Consider the following 19,084-nt stretch of genomic DNA (forward strand, 5'->3'; position numbering starts at 1 on the left):
CCTCAAATTTATCGTTTGACTGAAAATTATCGTTTGACTGAAGCAGACCAACACCCGAAGGGGGGGTGGGGCTGCTGACCTAAAGAGACGGCTAGAGCAGGTTTAGACAATTGATAATTTTTGGAGTTTGCAAGTCAGAAAACTGGGGCTCGATCGGCTCATCAGCATCAAGCTCACCCACAAGCACCGACAAAGTAGGTGAGAGGATCCATGGATCCATTTGATTGATGTGGCTCAAATACGCCGCTGTCACTGCCACCGCCGTTCCCCATGGAGACCCAATTTTTTCCGCCGCCTTTGGACCCATTTAACATACTCTGCGACAAGCGACCATCGGCTATGTAGCCAATCCCCCGACTGGAGTGGTCTGAGCAGATCAGGGCAAACTCGGGGGGATAAGCCCCGACAAGAAACAGTTAGGAGACTCTAGTGGGATGACATCTTAGCGTCATACAAAAAGAGATTGGCACAACGTCAGTGACGAGAAACATGGGGTAGGGGCGAAAAGAATGTACGTGAATGGGACATGGTTCCTCTGATTGACAGGGAATACCGCCCCAACACTCCATAATAGCTAAAGATGATACTAGCCGGCCGCTAAGGATTGGGGATTCATATGAAATGGCACACAGATCACAAGGAAAATGCGGCAGAGACCGGGAACCTGCGAGAATTTCCCCTCATCATTGATTCCTTTTCCATTTAGAAGCAGTAAAATGATCTAATGAAATGCAGTATCGCTGGTGATCTGTGAATCTTATCGCGGCACCTCCACCTTTTCGGAGGTCTCCGCCGCTAATCTTCATACCAATAACTACACTATATAAAGCCATGTGCGGTGACTATGGTTTCTATGGAGTATACACATCCCCAGATACACTAAGGCCCAATAAAATGTTGTACACGCATGCTACAATTATCACCGTCGATAGCTCGCGACGCATTGTCAATGATGGCGCTCTACGTGTGCGGGACGACACTATCGTGGATCTAGGCAAGACCGAGGCCCTGCGATCCAAGTACCCAGAGGACGAAGAGTATGATTTGAGTGGTCGAATCGTCATCCCCGGCCTTATTTCTACTCATATGCACACCGCGCAGACGCTCCTACGAGGCACGGCGGATGACCTAGAGCTGGTTTCCTGGCTCTGCGAGCGTATCTGGGTGCTACAGGGAAACTTCACGGCAGAAGACGGCTACGCTGCCGCTCGTCTGAGTATCGGTGAAATGCTGAAAGCGGGAACAACATGCTTCCTGGAGAGTATGGTGAGTTGCCGTACTATACTCTGAAAGCCTATACGTACTAACAAGATCAGTTTGCGGATCGGTACGGGTTCGACGGACTATGTAAAGCCGTAGAGGAGACCGGTATCCGCGGCTGCTTGGGCAAGATCGTCATGGACATCGCGCGGTATGCGCAGGATGACGCCTGGGCGATGCACCCTGGCCTCGTCGAGGACCGGGAAACTTCCTTGCTGGGTACTTTGCGCATGTGGGAAAAATGGAACGGTCGTGCCAACGACCGTATTCGAGTCTGGTTTGGTGCTCGAACCCCTGGAGGGTACGTGATATTTGATTTCTCCAGAAAGAGCCATTGCGCTGACTGTTCAGGGTCTCTGATGGCTTGTACCGGGAGATGACTGCTCTCTCGCGCGAGAAAGGCATCCCGATCACCATGCACTGTGCAGAGGTGCGCGCTGACCGAGACTTCTTCGCATCAGTGGACCACACTCCCATGTCGTACTGCGATTCCGTAGGACTATTATCGCCATCTACCGTGTTGGTGCACATGGTGCATTTGGATGACACGGATATTTCACGACTGGCCGGGTCCGGTACCCACGTCGCCCATTGCCCGACTTCGAACGCGAAGTTAGCCTCGGGAATTTGTCGAGTGCCGGATCTACAACGTGCTGGGGTCAATATTGGCCTGGGAACCGACGGCGCCCCGTGTAACAATACCTGTGATCTTCTGCAGGAGATGAAGCTGGCGGCTATTGTGCACAAAAGCATTTCCTACGATCCGACAGCGGTTCCCGCTGAGGATGTCCTGGAGATGGCGACAATTAACGGTGCCCGGGCGTTGGGCCTGGACGACCGCATTGGAAGTTTAGAAATTGGAAAGAAGGCGGACTTTGTGGCGATTGATGCCCGCCGTATCCATTTGCAGCCCTGGTTCAATCCAGTCAGTGCTGTAGTCTACACCGCTACCGGGCGGGATGTGGACATCGTTGTGGTCGATGGAAAGATGGTTGTACGGAATGGAGAGCTCCTGACAATGGACGAACAGGAGGTTGTGCGCGAAGCACAGAAGAGGAGTCGGGAGGTGGTGGCCAGAGCTGGCTTGTCAGACAAAGTTAGGGCGCGGTGGCCCGTGGAGTGAGTACCTCCTATTGTGGTATAATCATATATTCTCGTAGCAGTATAGAGGATATAAATATGACTCGTTATGCCAATCAGGGGTTCTTCTTGAGATACAGGGTCTGCGAATTGCACCACTGCGTCAAGCCATTAACGCCCCATTCGGTGCCAATTCCACTGCACTTGTGGCCACCGAACGGAGCATTCCACGACACATCAAAGTGGGAGTTCACCCAAACACTGCCAGCCTCAAGCTGGTCGGCCATACGCTGTGCACGCTCCATATCTTTGCTCCACACAGAGGCACCAAGGCCCATTTCCGTGTCGTTGGCGCGAGCCAGGACATCATTCTCATCCGACCACTTCATAATGGGCAGAATAGGGGCAAACGGTTCCTCCTGCACCACACGGGAAGACTCAGGGGGGTTGTCAATAATGGTGGGTGGCACGAAATAACCCTTGGATTCAGGGATAGAGCCACCGAGAACGGCCTTAAGGCCCTCGGTTGAGAGGCTAGAAAACAGATTCTTCGCTTTGTCGAATTGCATACCATTCTGGATAGGACCGAAGAAGACATCGGGTTCGTTTCCTTCGCCAACCTTGAGGGCTTGCACGAACTGGACCAGCTTCTCCCGGAACTCGTCGTAGATCTTCTCATGCACATACAGTCGCTTGATCATCATACAAATCTGGCTGGAGCAGAGGAAGGAGAGGATCCCAATCTGAGATTGTTAGCGCAGAGCTTCCTTGCGCGTCGCCTATGATCTCACGATGGACCTACCTTAGGGATGACAGCGTCAATGTCGACATCATCGCAGATAATGCAGGGGTCGTTGCCTCCCAACTCCAGCGTGACGCGCTTCAGGGTCTTGGCGCAACTGGCCATGACTCTGCGGCCAGTTAAGGAGGAGCCCGTGAAACTGATTTTGTCGATACCGGGGTGCTCGGTGATCATGGGACCCAGGTCGTCTCCTCCGCTAAGCGCCTGCACGACGCCAGCGGGGAAGCAACGAGTTGCCAACTCTGCGAGCTTCAAATCGCAGTATGGGGTGTAAGGGGAGGGCTTCACGATGACGGTATTTCCGGTGTAGACAGCAGGGACAATCTTGCCGATGGCCAACAACACTGGGAAGTTCCATGGGACAATAGCGCCGCAGACTCCCATAGGAGTGTAACGCTGAATGACCTTCCGCTCCTCGGTGTTTTCGATGACAGTCTCGGGGATTTGAAGAGTCGGCAGCGAGCGGGTCCACTGCACCGCCATGCCAACCTCAACGGTGGCCTGACTCAACGGCTTGCCTTGCTCCCGAGTCAGGAGTGCAGCCAGAGGTTCTGCGTTGGCTTCAATGGCGTCGGCAAAAGAGTTCAAGGCTGCACGGCGCTCATCGAAGGAGGTGCGAGACCATTTGCGAAAGGCCTGGCGGGCAGCATTGACAGCACGATCCAAGTCCTCGGCCGTCGACAGGGGGACCTCGGGGTTAGGCTGGCAGTTGGCGGGGTTGATGCCATGGCGAGTTTGGGCCGTGGTGGTGAGTTCGTTGTTAATAACGTTGCGGAAGGTCTGAAGAGTTAGCCAGGAGTAAGGCAGGTAGGTAAGCGGGAAGAAAAGATGTTTACCGTAATGTCCAACGCCATGATTAATACTGAACTGATATAGCTCTAGGGACTGGGTTACTGGTAGAGGAGGAGGAATGATCAAGGCGTCCAACACCACAAAGGCGTCATGCCTGCTAAATAACCAATTCCTGCAAGCCCCTCCTCGACCGCGTTTGTACGCCTATGTAACAGAGCGGGGTAGACGCAGACTTCTTAGTACTAGGGTGCATCTTGTCGGACCTCTTAGAAGCTGATAACTGGAATCCTCCCCGCATGGGGGGCCCTAGGAGAAGACGGCCCGCGTTATTTGTTTTAGTGTGATCGTTTCTGAATCCCCTCCTTGATATTTGGCCGTCTTTCTTTGCTATCAGCTGAGAGCTTTATCCAAGTGATATTTCGTCATAGTCAATTAACTAATGAGATGGCAACTCACTTGGACCTGAGCTAATCGTTCAAGGACCTGAGTTAAGCGGAAATAAGGCCACTTTAGTTTATTATTATTACTATTATGAGTAGTTATTTTTTACGAAAAATAGAATTTGTCATCACGGAACTGGATATATATTATTCCATAATGTGCCTTCGCTAAATAAAAGGAATATTTTTAAATCCTATTCTAATCGTATGGAATCTCTCTCCCTTCCCAAAATCTTCGAACTGGGTGGTTAATAATGCCTTGACCACTTGCGGATCCCGGGATGCAATGACGGTCTGAGGCCCCAATCGAACCTCGTTTGAAAGGGATGGTACATTCGGAATAGTTCCTCCCAGAACATCAGTCTTTTGTTTTGCGTGCTATAGGCAATTCCCCGTGTAATATAATCAATTCCAAAGGGAAGAACGGCCAAAATGTCTTCCAGTCCATCCTCCCTCTCCGGTCTATGATCTACTTCTTCTCAAGCACAGCCTGCTCCGCTTCCTCCACATGCTGCGCCCGTCCATCCTCAGCCACCTTAAGCTCCTTGTCATAGGCCGCACTCTCCTGCTCCTGCAGCTGGTGCAAGCGGGCAATCGTCGCATCGTCGACCTGGGCACTCTCGGCGTCCAAAATTGCGCGTAACGGCATTGCATGGCCCGTCTTCGTCTTTCGGCCCTCGGCCTCCCATACGAGAAGTACCGGAAGGCACAGATAAGTGAGGATGCAAATTGCTTCCAGGGTGACGCAGGCGATGAACCCATTCTGATAGAGGGGGCCGTCTTTGTCAGGGAACATCTATCCGCTCTTTGTCAGAAGTCTCATGAAATGGTGAGCGAAGAACAACGAACCTGGGGTGCAATGATACTTCCAACGGACAGACTTGCGACGGCTGCGGAAGTGCCGACAGCCTGTTCGGCTGCTCCGTATAGAGTGGAGGAGCGATAGCTGAGGACGATTGGCTGCGCCACGACGATCATCTTGCCGAGGATAGCGATTCCGTACAACGCGATTGGCTTGATGGAGGTTGTTTCAGAATTGAGAGAAAAGTAGGTCCAAATGGCTGCTAAGAGTTAGATTTCAGAACTGCGTGTTTGATTCAAGTTAAGCTGGCTTACCGTAACACGGAATGCTCATGAGAACAGGAATTAGGTAATGCCACATGCGCTCACGCTTCCAGTCACTATGCAAGGGAATTATGAGGTACATGGGGATAATGGCGAGATACAATGCTGACGTGTATAGGTTGGACTTGGTTGTAGAGAAGTCCAGGAACTGCACACTGTAGTTAGAAACGCTTGGAAGGCAGAATGGCGGAAGATGGCTCACGTAGTGGAAGATAGATGGCAAAAATGTGGCCTGAGAGACTGCTACGATAGTGACGCAGATATAAGAAGTGAAGAAGAAGTAAGTGGATGGGCGAGTCATGATGCGAATAAACGCTGCGGTGTCCCAGGTCACATCGGTGGACCGAGTGGCGCCACGACCGAAGCGATTGATGGCAATGTATCGCTCTGCATCATGTTAGTGCTCCTAGCCTTGGATATTCATGGATAAACACCGTACCGCGCTCAGTCAGAGCTGTGGAAGTCTCAGGGAATGTCAACAAGGCGAAGTATACGGGAATAGCACCCGCGATGGGAATGGCCCCTTCAATCAAGAACACCCATTGCCAGGAATCAAGCCCTCCTTTGCGGTTCAGCTATAAAATTATCAACACCGGCCCTCAAATACGGTTATGATGAGAACCTGACATGGTCCAGACCAGCGGCTATAAACCCCGAGACAGCCCCGGCAATGCTGTTGGACACGTGGAATACAGCGATTCTCCATGCACGCTCTCGCGCTCTGTACCAGAATGAGAAGTACATGACGCAGCATGGCACTGCAAACCCGTTTAGTGTCTGGCATACAAACGAAATAGGACAGAATACTCACCGACGCCGGACTCAGGAATACCGAGACAAAATCGGGCTGCGAGCAACCCGGCTCCGTTCTTCAATGCAGTCATAGCCATGACAACCATGCCCCCTAGGATAATTAGCTCATAATACTTCTGACAAGCGATAGTTTGGAAGCCATACACAGAATCATAGCAATAGGGAAATAATTCTTCGCCGAATACCGCTTCAGGATGATGGTCGATGGTAGCAGTAGAGCTGTGACGGTAAAGTAGGAAATTGAGACAGACCAGTTGAACTGGGTACCCTGCAGATGAAGGCTAGACACAATGGAAGAAGACGTGTTTGCCTGCAGAACCTTGACATTTCCCAGGTTAACTCGATCAAGATACCTATTCCTGGTCAGATGTGCGAGCCAGCGAATGTGAACAAGGTCAGTCATACGCCACAAAATATACAAAGCAACAGGGCAGAAGGACGCGAAGGTCGAGTTTCCGCAGCAGTGCCTTTTCCTCCTCCGGCGTCCAATTCTCTTCGACAGCATTCAGGCGCTCGATACGATCCTCACTGGTATCTAGCGGACTATAGTCAGTGAGGCCCTGTACCGGCGCGGTGTGGGCGAACGGGTGAGGCGAGAGGGGGGTGCGTACCATATTGGCCATCTTGTTTGGCCGCAACAAAAACCCTCTTCAGACTATATCCACCAATATAGACACCTTCCTTCTCGATAGCCTTGCTGCGTTCTGTAAACTGGAAGACCATAGTTGTAGTTGGCGAACGGTGGTTCGGCAAAGGAAGTCTTGAACCACAGGACCGCACGACTGGCTACGAGATATATCTTAGATCCCTTCCCCATCCGGGCCAAGCCTGTCTCAAGCGTTCTACTTCGGCTCCGGAGCTATGTAATGGCAAATCGCCGACGACAAGGTTCCTCTTCATACCGGCGTTTCCAAACGGTAACAGTCACGTAGATGATCATGAAAATCCCCACATAATGGCAGCACGAGAAGAAAATCTGGGGTAACCGGGGAGCACGCCCCACCTAAACCCCTGTAAAACATGGAGATTATCGCGATCCATGCCCCACTAGTGCGTGCTGGTTCAAATGTAACTGTAAGCTGTAATCACCATAAGGTCGGTATCTCGGCTATAACGAGACGGGGGGAGGAATGCCTTTACCCCGTCCACTCGGGAGTTGGGGCCCGGATATCAGACTACAGGACGAAAGCAGAATGTCTGTATTAGTCCGAATACGGCTATTTTATTGATTTTCTGTTAACCCCGACTCTAGAAGCTAACCCCCAAAGAGCCCGATCTGCTCCGGGTCAATCAACCAGTCCCCAGCCTGCATATCTGGCCAGGTCCACAACGTACTCGGATCCATGCTGTGGGAATTGATCTGGTCCATGAATGTCGCCGCTGCGAGTGCATCCATGGGAGCTAATGGCTCACCTGCGGGCTGGAACAACGACGTTGTTCCGCCCCCATTGCTAGTAGACACACGCGGATCCGAGATATCTGCATTATAATCTAACAAGTTCCACATGGAACAAAGCTCTGGTCCAAAGGTGCCAAACAACGCTTTGGCGTCATGGTGATCCGGAATCGGGGGTAGCCTGGGGAGTTGGGGCTGGGGTAGACTTGATCGAAGGATCCCATCTAGCACGTCAATGTTTCTATTCGCGGATGGCCAGCGCTCAGACAGTGCGCTCAGCGACGCGCGGATGATATCTATGGAGGGAGTAATTTCGGTTTCGAGAAGATGTGCGCGTGCATTCACCAAGACCATTCCCGGTGCAAAAATGTAAAATTTGAAAATAGGCCCCAAGAAGCGCAATTCATCGCGCATCAAAAGCTCCTCGCATATCCCGCAGATGAAGGAAGCGGCCGCCACCGCCACCGATGTCGACACATCGCTCGGTAAAGCGGAGCGATAAACAATGATCAACGTGACAAAATAGGCAACGTGTAAACTACGCGTGCGCAGATCGTACGGATTCAGTTTTCTCTGGGAAAAGAGCCGCAGTGACGCTGGGAGCTCGGTCGTCCAGCAATACAGAGCATTTCGGATCTCCTGTCGTTTCGCAGGGGAGAGTTTATGTCGCAAGTAAGTGCGGGTGACGTCGGCCAAAATTGTATCGATCTTTACAAAAGCGACAAAGAGCTCAGCATTGGGATCCTCTCGTCCAAAGTCAAGGATAGACGGAGGAGCCACGTCGGAGTCGGCCAGTGTGATGGCGCTGGGTCGACCGTGAGCAGCGGACAGTTGGCAATCTCGAGCCTGTCCCTCGTTAGCGGGTGGATGTGAGGATCTTGAGGATAATTTGGCGCACAACCAGCGACCACCATAGCCGTCGTCGATATCGGGCGGTTTTACCACGCGGTGGCTCTCGGTGCAACCCAATCTGATATGCCAGAGACACAGCGACCCGCAGCCAAAACCCACTCCCATCAAGCGAGACCTCCTCCGGTCCACGGGGATTCCACCAGTTGAGCAAGCAGGCGGCGGCAATCTTGATTATCGGGTTCTTTTCATAGCTACTGAAAAACAACGACTTCGCCCGGCGATAGTACTGCTCGGAAGTGGTCGAGATATATGGGGCGGCGGCGACTCGGCTCCCGGCGAGAAACACGCTCTGGAGAAGGAGGAATGACGGAGGATTTCCACCAGAGTCTTGGAGCCAGCTGTCTTCGACGATCGGCATCCATGGTGCGCAGTACTTCCGAAAGCTCTCAATGAGTGACCGTTGGACAGATGGGGGAGGAAGGTCAAAGGCTCTGTAGACCTCTAGCGTCACGCGTTCCTCGTGCGATAGAAGACTTGTCTTTTCTGGCTGTGAATCCGTTGTGCCCTCGTTGGTTTGCGATGTAGTTACCCCCAAGTACTCGGACCTGCCGAGATAACCTCGACTTTCGGGAGTATTTTCAGCCACATGATCAGTCTCTTCTGAAGTAGTCGGCGGTGTGGCCCCCTGTCGCTGGTCGGAAATCGCCTTTACCGCCGGAATTGGCACGGAGTGCGGCGGGGAGATAGAATTTGGAGCCGGCTGGATAGGATTCGGCAGTGAACAACGCCATGAGATTTGTGGGCCATTGTTGTGCCTTTTCCCCCGTAAATAGACGTCTGCTGTAGGGCTCGATGGCCGGGCAGGCCGTTTTCTCTTGCGCTGGTGAGGTCTAACAAAGTGTTAAACGTATCTCGGCCAACATGAGGGTAAGCACACGACGGTCCCAAGAGTATTTACCGACAGGTAGCATTATAAATCTGACAATTGGAACATGGAGGACCTTCTGCCAGGTCACAGCGGATCTACACTGTCGGTCACCCGCTGGTTGGTGAGGAGTGATAACCGCGACCTACCTTCTTCTCATGGCATACCTCACAGGCCTGAGGGGGGCGTGTTCTCTGGGGATTGGATCGCTCCATCGGTGTGGCGGGAGTTGTGTCGGCGAATATGATGCTGGGGGTTTGAAATGAAATGGAGATACTATAGAGGGAGAGAGAATGCGGGGTGCAGCGGAGCGTCTCACGATCTGCGCAATCTTAGCCCGAGCTTATCCGGCTATCCTCACCTTGGCTTTTGGTTGGCCAAGTATGGATCTGAATCAAAATCGCCGAAGGGATCGCCGACTAGATGACTTGTTGAATCGTGCGCCCTGTCTGTCTATGGAGGTAGTGTTCATGCGTTCCCCATTTTAGGGCTCGATACCCTTCCCCTCATCCAATCCCCAAGAATCAGGAAAAATTTATTCACATCTTGAAGCTTTCAACACCATTGGCCTTGAGTGCAATTGCATCGTCCAAACATAGATTCCCCTAGACGCTCCAGATCCCTACGCAATGGTGTCAAACGAGCATATCCATGTGGAGCAAAGGGGACGGGTGTTTGTTATCACCCTGCAAAAGCCCCCAGAGAACCGTCTCACGATGAATCTCTGTCAAGACCTCATCCAGACCTACCGGGAAATTGAACGGAAACTTTTTGAAGGCACCTCTGCACCTGAAGGAGCCGTCATCCTCAAGGGAAAGGACGCGAAATTCTTCACCACGGTACTTCCCTCTAGACCCTCCTGCATGCAATATGATCCTGACCGAACCAGGGCTTAGACCTCGATGAACGAGACACCAATCCCCACGCCAGCACCGATGGTTTCTACCCTGTATGCATCCTCCTCCCTTAAGCAATGCATGGGCTTATCTGACGCAAGGCAGCTGCTCCGCACGATCCTCGATTTCCCTTTCCCCACAATCTGTCTAATCACCGGTCACACGTTCGGCGGCGCCTGTCTTCTGACCATGGCCCACGACTACCGGATCATGAATTCTAGCCGAGGATTCTGGTCCATGCCGCCTGTCAATCTCGGACTCCATTTTGAGGGCATGGGTGCGCTTCTTCAGGCAAAACTACACCCGAAAGTGGCACGCAAGGTACTCCTGGAAGCGCACAAGTTTACCGGGAAAGAGGCGCTGGAAGCGGGAATTGCCGATGATATCGCGCCCCCGGATCAAATGTTGAACAAGGCAGTTGCATTGGCGGAAAGGGTTAAGAGCAGAGCAAAGATGGGCGTGTTCCCACTGTTGAGGTTGGAGTTGTATGGCGACGCGTTGCGGGCATTCCAGGGGATTAGCCATGTTCATAGTCGCGAAGTGTCTAGACAGCCCAAAGTTAAGCTTTAGAAATTCTGCCTCATAGTATCAATCAATTTTTGCTTCCAAAATGAACCCAACTATCGATCTAATGATAATTAGAGGGAGAGGTGTTGGAAAGACGTAGACGCATGCAGATATATGTACAATTCTCTCTTGGTAGCTCTATATATCTACTAAAAGCAAGAGATCAGATGATGAAAACCCATTTCGAACACTCTGTGAGAACTAATGGTTGCTAATTGAAGGCATGTTTCTATTGAAATATGAATATACTGCAAAAATATATTCCCCAGAAAACCCAAATCAGCCTATGCGAATGGGTCCGAAGATAATCGACTCGCTATATTTTGGCCTGCGGCGGCTTCGCCTTCCATGTCTGAATATCTGGGTGGCCAGATGGTGGGAAAATCTGCTTTGACAGGACTCTCTTGACGACTTTTCCAGATGCACTTTTTGGAAGTTCGTCCACAACGCGAAGAAGTGTGGGGAGTTTGTATCCCGACAACCGCGACCGTAAATCCGCCCGAAGCTTTTCAAGGGTCAATGGCTCCTATAGTCATTAGCATCCGAGTTCCTGGGTCTCGAAGGGAGAAAGCTACCTTGTTTTGCACAGTAATGGCCACTGCAACTCGTTGCCCATACTCCTCATCCCCTACACCCACGACCATGACTTCTCCCACATAGGGCAGGTCAAGAATCTCTCTCTCGATATCCAGGGCAGAGATCTTATAACCTCCGGACTTGATGACTGAACAAATCGAATTAGGAGACCGAAGAGCTACGAATCCTGAGAACGGAACTCACTATCGATGGAAGCACGTCCAAGAATGAAATAATAGTCACCCTCACGTCGGCCGATATCCCCGGTCTTGTAGTAGCCGTCTTCGTTGAAGGCTGCTGCAGTGGTCTTGGGATCATGGATATATCTGGACCTTATCAGAATTGCCAGGTATCATCAAATATTTGCTTACTCAGTGAAGATGTGAGGACTCTTGACGAGAATTTCTCCTTCGTCGCCATTCGAGAGCTTCACCTCCAACCCGAAGAAGGCTTTGCCAACGGAACCCTATCACAATCAGCAATCGCTCAGCCCATGCAATGACAGAATACACCCACATCAGGATTGTCTATATCCCCGGGCTTCACGCTAAACACACTACTAAATTCCGTCGCCCCGTACCGCTCCAAAATGCGCTTCCCCCCCAGCAACTTAATCCACTTCGACTGCAGAGAGAAGGGCAACGCAGCACTCCCAGACATCATGATCCGGAACGCGCGGGCAGCGTTAACACAGGCTGAGACCTCCGCCGGGGGGCGTTTCTTAATATCCTCCTCAAAGAACCGCATGAGTCGCATATACATGGTCGGTACGCCGGAAAAGACCGTGAGTCCGCCGCGTCGCCAGCGGTCCCAGATCTGCGCCGGATTGAAGCCAGACGACTGGAACTCGATCGCCGCACCTGACAGAAGGAACGGCAAGAAGCTGATCCCAATTCCGGTGGCGTGATGGACCGGCAGTGTGTGCAACACGACGTCTCCAGGTTGGAGATTATACCACAGGGAAATCGCCTGGGCGTTCATGTCTAGGAATGAGCGACGCTTCACAGCGCCTTTTGGTGGCCCACTCGTTCCGGAGGTGAAGATAATCAGGCCGGCCCCCTGGTAGTCCAGATGGTGGTCGGAAGAGACGATCATCTGCGGGGGAGGGATTTGTGGCTGGCCGATGTGGTCCCGAATGTTCATCGATATGAATGTAGGGTTGTCGGCTTTTCTTCGCTGAGCAAGCTGCTGGCCAAAGGGGGCATGCTTCGATGCGCACAGGGTGGCAGCTGCGCGGGCAGTCTTTGCAAAATACAGCGCTTCTTCGACAGGGACTGCGATGGCTGTTTTGAGAAATAATTAGGGTTGCGATTGTGGCAAGGTTTGGTTGAAGACTTACAGATGGGCACGACGACAGCGCCAAGAGCAACGATGGCCAGAAACCCGGCCGCAAACTCGTATCCTCCCGGCGCAAGAAGGGTTATGGTGACTAGGTCACCGTTCAACAGTTTTTGCCTCGTCCGTTCGTCGAGGCTGTTGCGCAGGGCGTTGCGAACATGGAGCACGTCCGAGAGCAGCTGGGCGTGTGTGCCCTGCAGCTTGTTGGTCACATCCTTGACCGCGATCGAGGTATGGTTGTGTGCAAAGAAGAGGAGACGATTGAAGATGGGAAAGTTAGGGAATATGGTGTTGCCAATGTGTCTTGGTTTGGACACATGGTGGTCTTCAACACGGGGAGTGTCCATTGGGAGTTGAGATTGTTGCATCGCTCGATGTCGGATGAATCCTGGTTTCTGTGGAGGAAGTCTTGCACGATGCCTGTTCAGAAATATCATACGATCTTTCGTCCTCCACCGGCATCGACAGATTAACTACCGGTGATCACTTGATACAATATCTGGTGGGATGCAGTCTGTCCGGCGATGTTAACTGGTCCGGCGTTTTCGGCGCTTCCAGAATCGCCGGCGCGCATCTCGTTGGCCGCCCTGATGCTGCTGGATTGCGGGGAAAAGGAAATTCAAATCCTAGAGATTGTTCTATCGGAGATTATGATGTTATGGTTTCATTCTCTGGTTCACTTGAGTGGGTAGAAATGCTGATATAACAAGGCGGATAGCTTCGGATTCACAAGTACCAACTTCCAACCCAAATATACGCTTTATCGGACACTGGTCTAGTCCAATCACTCAATCAGGGCCTCCTACAGTACTTTTTCAACCATGTCCGACTCCATTTCTTGGGTTGACCTACTCAGACCCGCGGCACCAGATGGAACGACCACCATAGCGGCCGAGCGAGCCCGCTCCAACATCGACCCTGAACCGTTGTCGCGATACCTCCTCGGTGATGAATTTCTAGAGCGCCAGAAACGCATTCTGCCGCTGTTGCAACAAGATCCTCTTTTCTCCAAGGCAACGCAGGCCAATCTCAGTCGCCCCGATCGGTATATGCTGGGACTGGCCCGGTCGAAGCGAATGCGCCAAATGGCAGACAAATATAACTGGGATGATGAGGATTATGAGATCGGAAAATATCTTCTGGATGATGTGTCTCCCTACCAACTCCACCAAACCATGTTTCGTCAGACATTACTGGAGCAAACCAGTCCGGAACAGAAAAAATACTGGATGGACTTGCATAGCTCGTGGACTATTATTGGGGCGTATGCGCAAACTGAACTGGGACACGGAAGTAATGTCCGTGGCATTGAGCTGACAGCGCGTTGGGATCCGGAGACGAAGGAGTTTGTGCTGCATTCTCCGACCCTGACTGCCAGCAAATGGTGGAACGGCACGCTAGGCCGGACCGCTACGCACTCCATCGTCGCCGCACAGCTGCTGCTTCCGGAGAATAACACCCGAGGGGAGGTGGAATATAAAAACTACGGAGTTCATATGTTTGTTACTCGGGTTCGTGATGCCGAGACGCATAAGCCTCTTCCTGGGCTTGTCATTGGCGATATTGGACCCAAGTACGGCTACGCTTCCATGGACAACGCCTACATGCTATTCAATAACTTCCGGTTGGTACTCTTCTTTGTTGTAGTTGCTTCATAGCCTGACCCTATTAAGCATCCCGCATAACGCCATGCTCAGCCGTTATTGTCGGGTCGACCCTGACACCGGAAAGTATCATAAGCCCGAGAACCCGGCGGTGGCGTACGGATCCATGACCCATGTGTGTATCCCCTGCTATCTTCACGCGAAGTTTCCGACTGATGAGCCAAACAGGCCCGCAAGCGCATCATCCTCGCCGCCCGTTTGGTTCTGGCTCGTGCTGTGACCATCGCGGTTCGGTACTGCTGCATTCGTCGCCAATTCCGCGACAAAGACTCGGGCAGTCCCGAAGAAACAGCCGTGTTGGATTACCCTACCGTTCAGATCCGACTGCTTCCATTGCTGGCCGCTACATATGCTCTTCATTTCACCGGCGAGCGAATGGGGCAAATTTACGATGCCACTCGGGCTAGTGTGGATGGAGGCGACCTTTCGAGATTGATTGACCTCCACAGCTTGTCTTCCGGTCTGAAGAGTTTGTGCAGTGACCTCGCAGCCGGTGGCATTGAGATCTGTCGCCGTTCCATGGGAGGTCATGGCTTTGGTGGTGGCAGCGGTTTGGTGCAGTTGAACGCGGATTATCTCTCCAAGCCTACTGTTGAAGGGGACAACTGGATGATCACGCAACAAATGGCACGGTATTTGATGAAGAAGGCAGAGTTGATCGCTAAGGGTGGACCTCAATATGCCCCTGCAAACCAAACTGAAGAGCTGCTCTACCAGTTTTACCACAGGCAGTCTGGTGTCCGGCAGAATTTCCGGATCTTCGACGACGACAAGCAGCTGGTCGCGGCGTTTGCGCACCGAGCTGCCTACCTGGTACGTTCTGCTCACCTACTGGAGCTGAGACTCGCTAACTATCAGAGACCTTTGAAGCATACAAGGCTTTTAAAATCAAAGGGAAGACCTGGAACTCGCTTCTGGTGCAGATGCACGAGCTGAGCCATGCCCAGTCCGAATGCATTGTGGTTTCTAATTTCTACGAGGGTCTGTTGTCCTCGACTCTCCCCCGGGAGACAGTATCTGTCCTCTGGGACAACTTCCGCCTCTTTTCCCTGTTTACCATGCAGAAGGCTGGAAGACACTTTTCCCGTTCTGGGGCTGTGTCGGAGGAGGACTTGGATGACCTTCCGGACCGTATCCTGAAGCAGATGCAGGTTATCCGACCCCATGCCGTTCGATTGGTTGATGCATGGGCTATTCCGGATTATCTTCTGGATAGGTGAGATCTATCCTAGGGGGATTTATTTTCCCAGGAACAATGCACTAACAGTATCCAGCGCTCTCGGCCGCTCGGATGGCCGGGTGTATGAGGATCTCTTCAACCGCGCTCATCGTTTGAATCCCCTGAATAAAATGACCTTCAACCCAGACTATCGGACCGATGAGATAGTGATGGGGTCTGATGATGGGGGAAAGATTCTGTGGAAGCTATAGAGAGATTAACGCCAATTCAAAACCCAGAACCGAGAATATACAAAAGAAGGCCATGCTGCCTATGCAGGAATCTTGCGAGAGGAGAATGTCGTTGTCGGGGAGCTGATGCCAACCGCTCGTTAGCTGGACCGTAACATTTATTGCCCTGGATTCATTGCGTAGCTCGTGTCCGGCTGGTCCATCACTTGAGTTGAAGTGTGTCTTAGGATTCCGTGTAAGAGAGCAACAGGAATGAGACTGATGAGGACAAGGTCACCTTTGGGATGCCGCGAGGAGTTGGGCATAATACTATTGTCGACTTTCGACGAATCAACAAATGGCTCTATTAGGTTCAATATATTCCGCTATCTAAATTCGGTTACGCATGCATCTCAAGATATCCAACGTCACCATCGGGTGGGTGATAGACCCGCAACATCAATATCAGCTTCGATAACGTCAGACGGTTGCAGTCCACGGATGGTCCTCTCTCTCCACGGGTATTGTAAAACAACTTCCTGCAACCTTATTGTCGAACTTCAGAACGGCGATACCGGCTTCTTCTCTTTATAGCACTTTATGCGAACCTTCTATTAAGACACAAACAACTGGCCCGCTGACTAACACGGTTATGGACCGGCAACGAACGCGGCAAAAACCTCATCCTGCGGTGCCGAAAATCCCCAGGACCACAAGATGATAATTCCATAAACCTGACATGATCACCCTCCTTCGACCGGGCTCTCGTAGATTACTCGCTCAGCAGCCACTGTTTCATTCTATCTCGCCGATTTCCTCCTCCTCCGTCCTCGCCATGCGCCTCCCTTACGCCCCGAATACCCCTCCGACCCCGGACCAGGACACGGCGGATATTTACCAGCGCATCGCCGAGCGCCGCCATCCCCGCCCCCTCATCCCACTGGACTTGTCGCTGCTCCATTCGCCCCCGGTGGCTGATGGCTGGAATAGTTTTCTGGGTGCCATTCGGACTCGGACTATCGTGGACCAGGGCCTGCTGGAGCTGGCAGTCTCCCGTGTTGCGGTCTTGACGCAGGCGGTCTACGAATGGAATGCTCACGCGCCCCTGGCCCTCAAGGGGGGGATCCGTCCGGAATCGCTGCACGCTGCCCGCACGCTGGCATCCACCGCTGTGGGTGACAATCTCTCTGCCGCCCAGGACGCTCTCCGCCAGAGCCCTCTCTCTACTCGCGAACAGGCGGTCATCCAGTACGCGGACGAGATGACCCAGACCGTCAAGGTGCAGGATGCGACCTTCGCCCGTCTGCAGACGGAAGGTTTCTCCAACCGTGAAATTGTCGAGTTGACTACCGGGATTGCGGGATACAATTGCGTTAGCCGGGTGCTGGTCGCCTTGGACGTGGGAGAGAACAACGACAAGCAGATGAAGTCGGTGGATGAGTTGGTCCAGGCTCTGGCGAAATAAATGCGACAACTGAGATGAATGGATGACGTTACGCTCTTCTTTACCGCCATCAGACAGCGCTACAACTTGATCCTGTGTGTAGAAATGATTGAGCCGTGCAGCGTACTATTACTATGTTACATAGATTCATAAAATTCGACCAATTTAGAACCGAACAGTCCAACGCAAGAAATGGCTCCCAATTCCTAGTGCAGCGTGATTGATTTCGCCTTGGGCCCGCCGCATTCGTATGTCGCCAACAGCGTTTGATGATCCAAGGCCATTATTCCTGGCCAATGTCCCATGCCTGGGCACAGCACTGTCGGGCGCGTCCAGAAGATGCGTCCATCTTGCGGTGGTCCGGCAAAGACCACCTTGATACAAGCATTCTTCGTCCACTGCACCTGGGAGTGATCCTCGTCCGTCATAAAGATCACCGCCATCGACCCGTCCCCAAAGGAAGCAATCTGCGGCGCGCCCGCATTGTGGCCTCTCGGAGGGACATATACCTGGTGTCGATGACCCCAAGTGGCGCCATCATCGTAGGAGATAAGCGCCTCGAGATCGAAGGTTCCGTGAGTGGTGGTCTCAAAGATCATTACCAAAGCGGGGCGCCCGTTATCGTACGTCGCGGCAATACCGTTCATTCCGTCGCGCACGAGATGATTCTGACCGTGCAGACACTGCGGCGCTGACCAAGTCGACCCCTGGTCGAACGACCTCACCAGCATCGTACACTGGTTGTTGTGCGCATACTCCTGTGAGTATGTCAACTGCACTTCGCCCTGCTGGCCTAGTCGCATGAATGGCTCCCAGATACCACAAGGGGGTTTCTTTTCTGCTGCCTGGGATGCAAACTGCCACGTACGTCCACCGTCGGTCGACCGGCACACGGTGATGCGAAAGTGTGTCGGCCCTCCAGGCCCCAGGTCATGATTGCGGAACGCCCCCAGGACAACATTTGGGGCCACCTCCAACAGGAACAGGTTATCGACATCGCCTCGACCGCGGGTGACTTCGCCGATATCCTCAAACGTCCGTGCACCGTCAACGCTGCGTGCTACAGTCAAGTGCCTCTCGCCGTCGCGGAAACGGGTAAACGACGATAGGATGGAACCATCCCCCATACGACACAGCCGGGGATATGTGCCGCCAGGCCGGTTAGACAGAGGCCGTTCGTCGTTGTTGATTACTCGATTCCCCGGGAGTCGAGCGTTGTTGGGTGGATGGGAATGATGTCCCTGTCCGTGTCCAGGAAAGCCCGGGCCACGGCCTTCCTCAAGGCCGAAATGTTTGAGGATCTTCTGTCCGAAATTGCCGGGCATGCTGATGGATCAGATGGTGATGGTAGATGAGGTTGGATAACGCTGAAGAAATCAATCTGGCCTTTTTCAGTCTTATTACGTCCGATTGCGGTCAGAGAACTCCCGCGAAAATGACGTCATCCAAGACGATCTCCAATTAATCGAAACGCGGTAGCCTGGTGTACGCAGGGTCATAACAACGTTCATGGGGGTGAAAGGGGATGAAGGAATGTGTAGTGGTGGGATGCATCGCTTGTATCGTAGGGCTGCAAATACATGGCTGCACGTTGGGCTAGATCTACGAGCACAGGAGTCGACTAGGGTCCCTGCATATACTAGACCTCCACCCTGATATATGTATATCATCATGATGAGGACACGTAACCGAATTTGATTTGCTATTATGGATTGACTAAATAAT

At 52.4% G+C, this 19,084-nt stretch overlaps 9 protein-coding genes across 9 annotated transcripts; 4 read left to right on the forward strand and 5 right to left on the reverse strand.

The window, feature by feature from the left end:
• Window positions 1-894: 894 nt before the first annotated feature.
• Window positions 895-2,383, forward strand: BDV59DRAFT_196087 (amidohydrolase; the record flags this gene model as incomplete). The annotated part of the gene is made up of 3 exons (XM_073692668.1): window positions 895-1,266; window positions 1,317-1,561; window positions 1,612-2,383. 3 exons carry the CDS (start codon window positions 895-897, stop codon window positions 2,381-2,383), a joined length of 1,389 nt encoding a protein of 462 aa, XP_073543614.1.
• A 4-nt stretch (window positions 2,384-2,387) lies between these two features.
• BDV59DRAFT_187667 (aldehyde dehydrogenase family protein) lies at window positions 2,388-4,439 on the reverse strand. Its single transcript, XM_073691261.1, has 3 exons — window positions 3,979-4,439; window positions 3,143-3,922; window positions 2,388-3,083 (listed from the first exon to the last, which is right to left on the reverse strand). Exons 1-3 carry the CDS (start codon window positions 3,994-3,996, stop codon window positions 2,457-2,459), a joined length of 1,425 nt encoding a protein of 474 aa, XP_073543615.1. The 5' UTR covers window positions 3,997-4,439; the 3' UTR covers window positions 2,388-2,456.
• A 98-nt stretch (window positions 4,440-4,537) lies between these two features.
• On the reverse strand, window positions 4,538-7,035 carry BDV59DRAFT_210630 (major facilitator superfamily domain-containing protein; the record flags this gene model as incomplete). The annotated part of the gene is made up of 10 exons (XM_073695632.1): window positions 4,538-5,170; window positions 5,224-5,435; window positions 5,491-5,647; window positions 5,702-5,886; window positions 5,939-6,074; window positions 6,127-6,257; window positions 6,311-6,403; window positions 6,457-6,665; window positions 6,718-6,847; window positions 6,924-7,035. The coding sequence occupies 10 exons, from the start codon at window positions 7,033-7,035 to the stop codon at window positions 4,844-4,846; spliced, it is 1,692 nt and encodes a 563-aa protein (XP_073543616.1). The 3' UTR covers window positions 4,538-4,843.
• A 532-nt stretch (window positions 7,036-7,567) lies between these two features.
• On the reverse strand, window positions 7,568-9,700 carry BDV59DRAFT_210632 (Zn(II)2Cys6 transcription factor; the record flags this gene model as incomplete). Its single annotated transcript, XM_073695633.1, has 4 exons — window positions 7,568-8,554; window positions 8,607-9,450; window positions 9,519-9,583; window positions 9,635-9,700. 4 exons carry the CDS (start codon window positions 9,698-9,700, stop codon window positions 7,568-7,570), a joined length of 1,962 nt encoding a protein of 653 aa, XP_073543617.1.
• Window positions 9,701-10,114: 414 nt separating this feature from the next.
• BDV59DRAFT_205709 (enoyl-CoA hydratase/isomerase family protein) lies at window positions 10,115-10,951 on the forward strand (the record flags this gene model as incomplete). Its single annotated transcript, XM_073694688.1, has 3 exons — window positions 10,115-10,324; window positions 10,375-10,434; window positions 10,487-10,951. The coding sequence occupies 3 exons, from the start codon at window positions 10,115-10,117 to the stop codon at window positions 10,949-10,951; spliced, it is 735 nt and encodes a 244-aa protein (XP_073543618.1).
• A 313-nt stretch (window positions 10,952-11,264) lies between these two features.
• Window positions 11,265-13,261, reverse strand: BDV59DRAFT_210634 (uncharacterized protein; the record flags this gene model as incomplete). The annotated part of the gene is made up of 6 exons (XM_073695634.1): window positions 12,864-13,261; window positions 12,041-12,807; window positions 11,896-11,990; window positions 11,729-11,850; window positions 11,524-11,672; window positions 11,265-11,474 (listed from the first exon to the last, which is right to left on the reverse strand). The coding sequence occupies exons 1-6, from the start codon at window positions 13,228-13,230 to the stop codon at window positions 11,265-11,267; spliced, it is 1,710 nt and encodes a 569-aa protein (XP_073543619.1). The 5' UTR covers window positions 13,231-13,261.
• A 422-nt stretch (window positions 13,262-13,683) lies between these two features.
• On the forward strand, window positions 13,684-15,957 carry BDV59DRAFT_205711 (acyl-CoA dehydrogenase/oxidase C-terminal; the record flags this gene model as incomplete). The annotated part of the gene is made up of 5 exons (XM_073694689.1): window positions 13,684-14,486; window positions 14,536-14,641; window positions 14,695-15,339; window positions 15,387-15,742; window positions 15,801-15,957. 5 exons carry the CDS (start codon window positions 13,684-13,686, stop codon window positions 15,955-15,957), a joined length of 2,067 nt encoding a protein of 688 aa, XP_073543620.1.
• Window positions 15,958-16,568: 611 nt separating this feature from the next.
• BDV59DRAFT_187675 (carboxymuconolactone decarboxylase family protein) lies at window positions 16,569-17,515 on the forward strand. Its single transcript, XM_073691262.1, has one exon. It carries the CDS (start codon window positions 16,655-16,657, stop codon window positions 17,378-17,380), a length of 726 nt encoding a protein of 241 aa, XP_073543621.1. The 5' UTR covers window positions 16,569-16,654; the 3' UTR covers window positions 17,381-17,515.
• BDV59DRAFT_187676 (sialidase family protein) lies at window positions 17,516-19,041 on the reverse strand. Its single transcript, XM_073691263.1, has one exon. It carries the CDS (start codon window positions 18,682-18,684, stop codon window positions 17,566-17,568), a length of 1,119 nt encoding a protein of 372 aa, XP_073543622.1. The 5' UTR covers window positions 18,685-19,041; the 3' UTR covers window positions 17,516-17,565.
• Window positions 19,042-19,084: the final 43 nt, after the last annotated feature.

This window comes from Aspergillus ambiguus (assembly GCF_047715705.1).
Source record: "Aspergillus ambiguus strain CBS 117.58 unplaced genomic scaffold BDV59scaffold_49, whole genome shotgun sequence".
Lineage (NCBI taxonomy): Eukaryota > Fungi > Ascomycota > Eurotiomycetes > Eurotiales > Aspergillaceae > Aspergillus > Aspergillus ambiguus.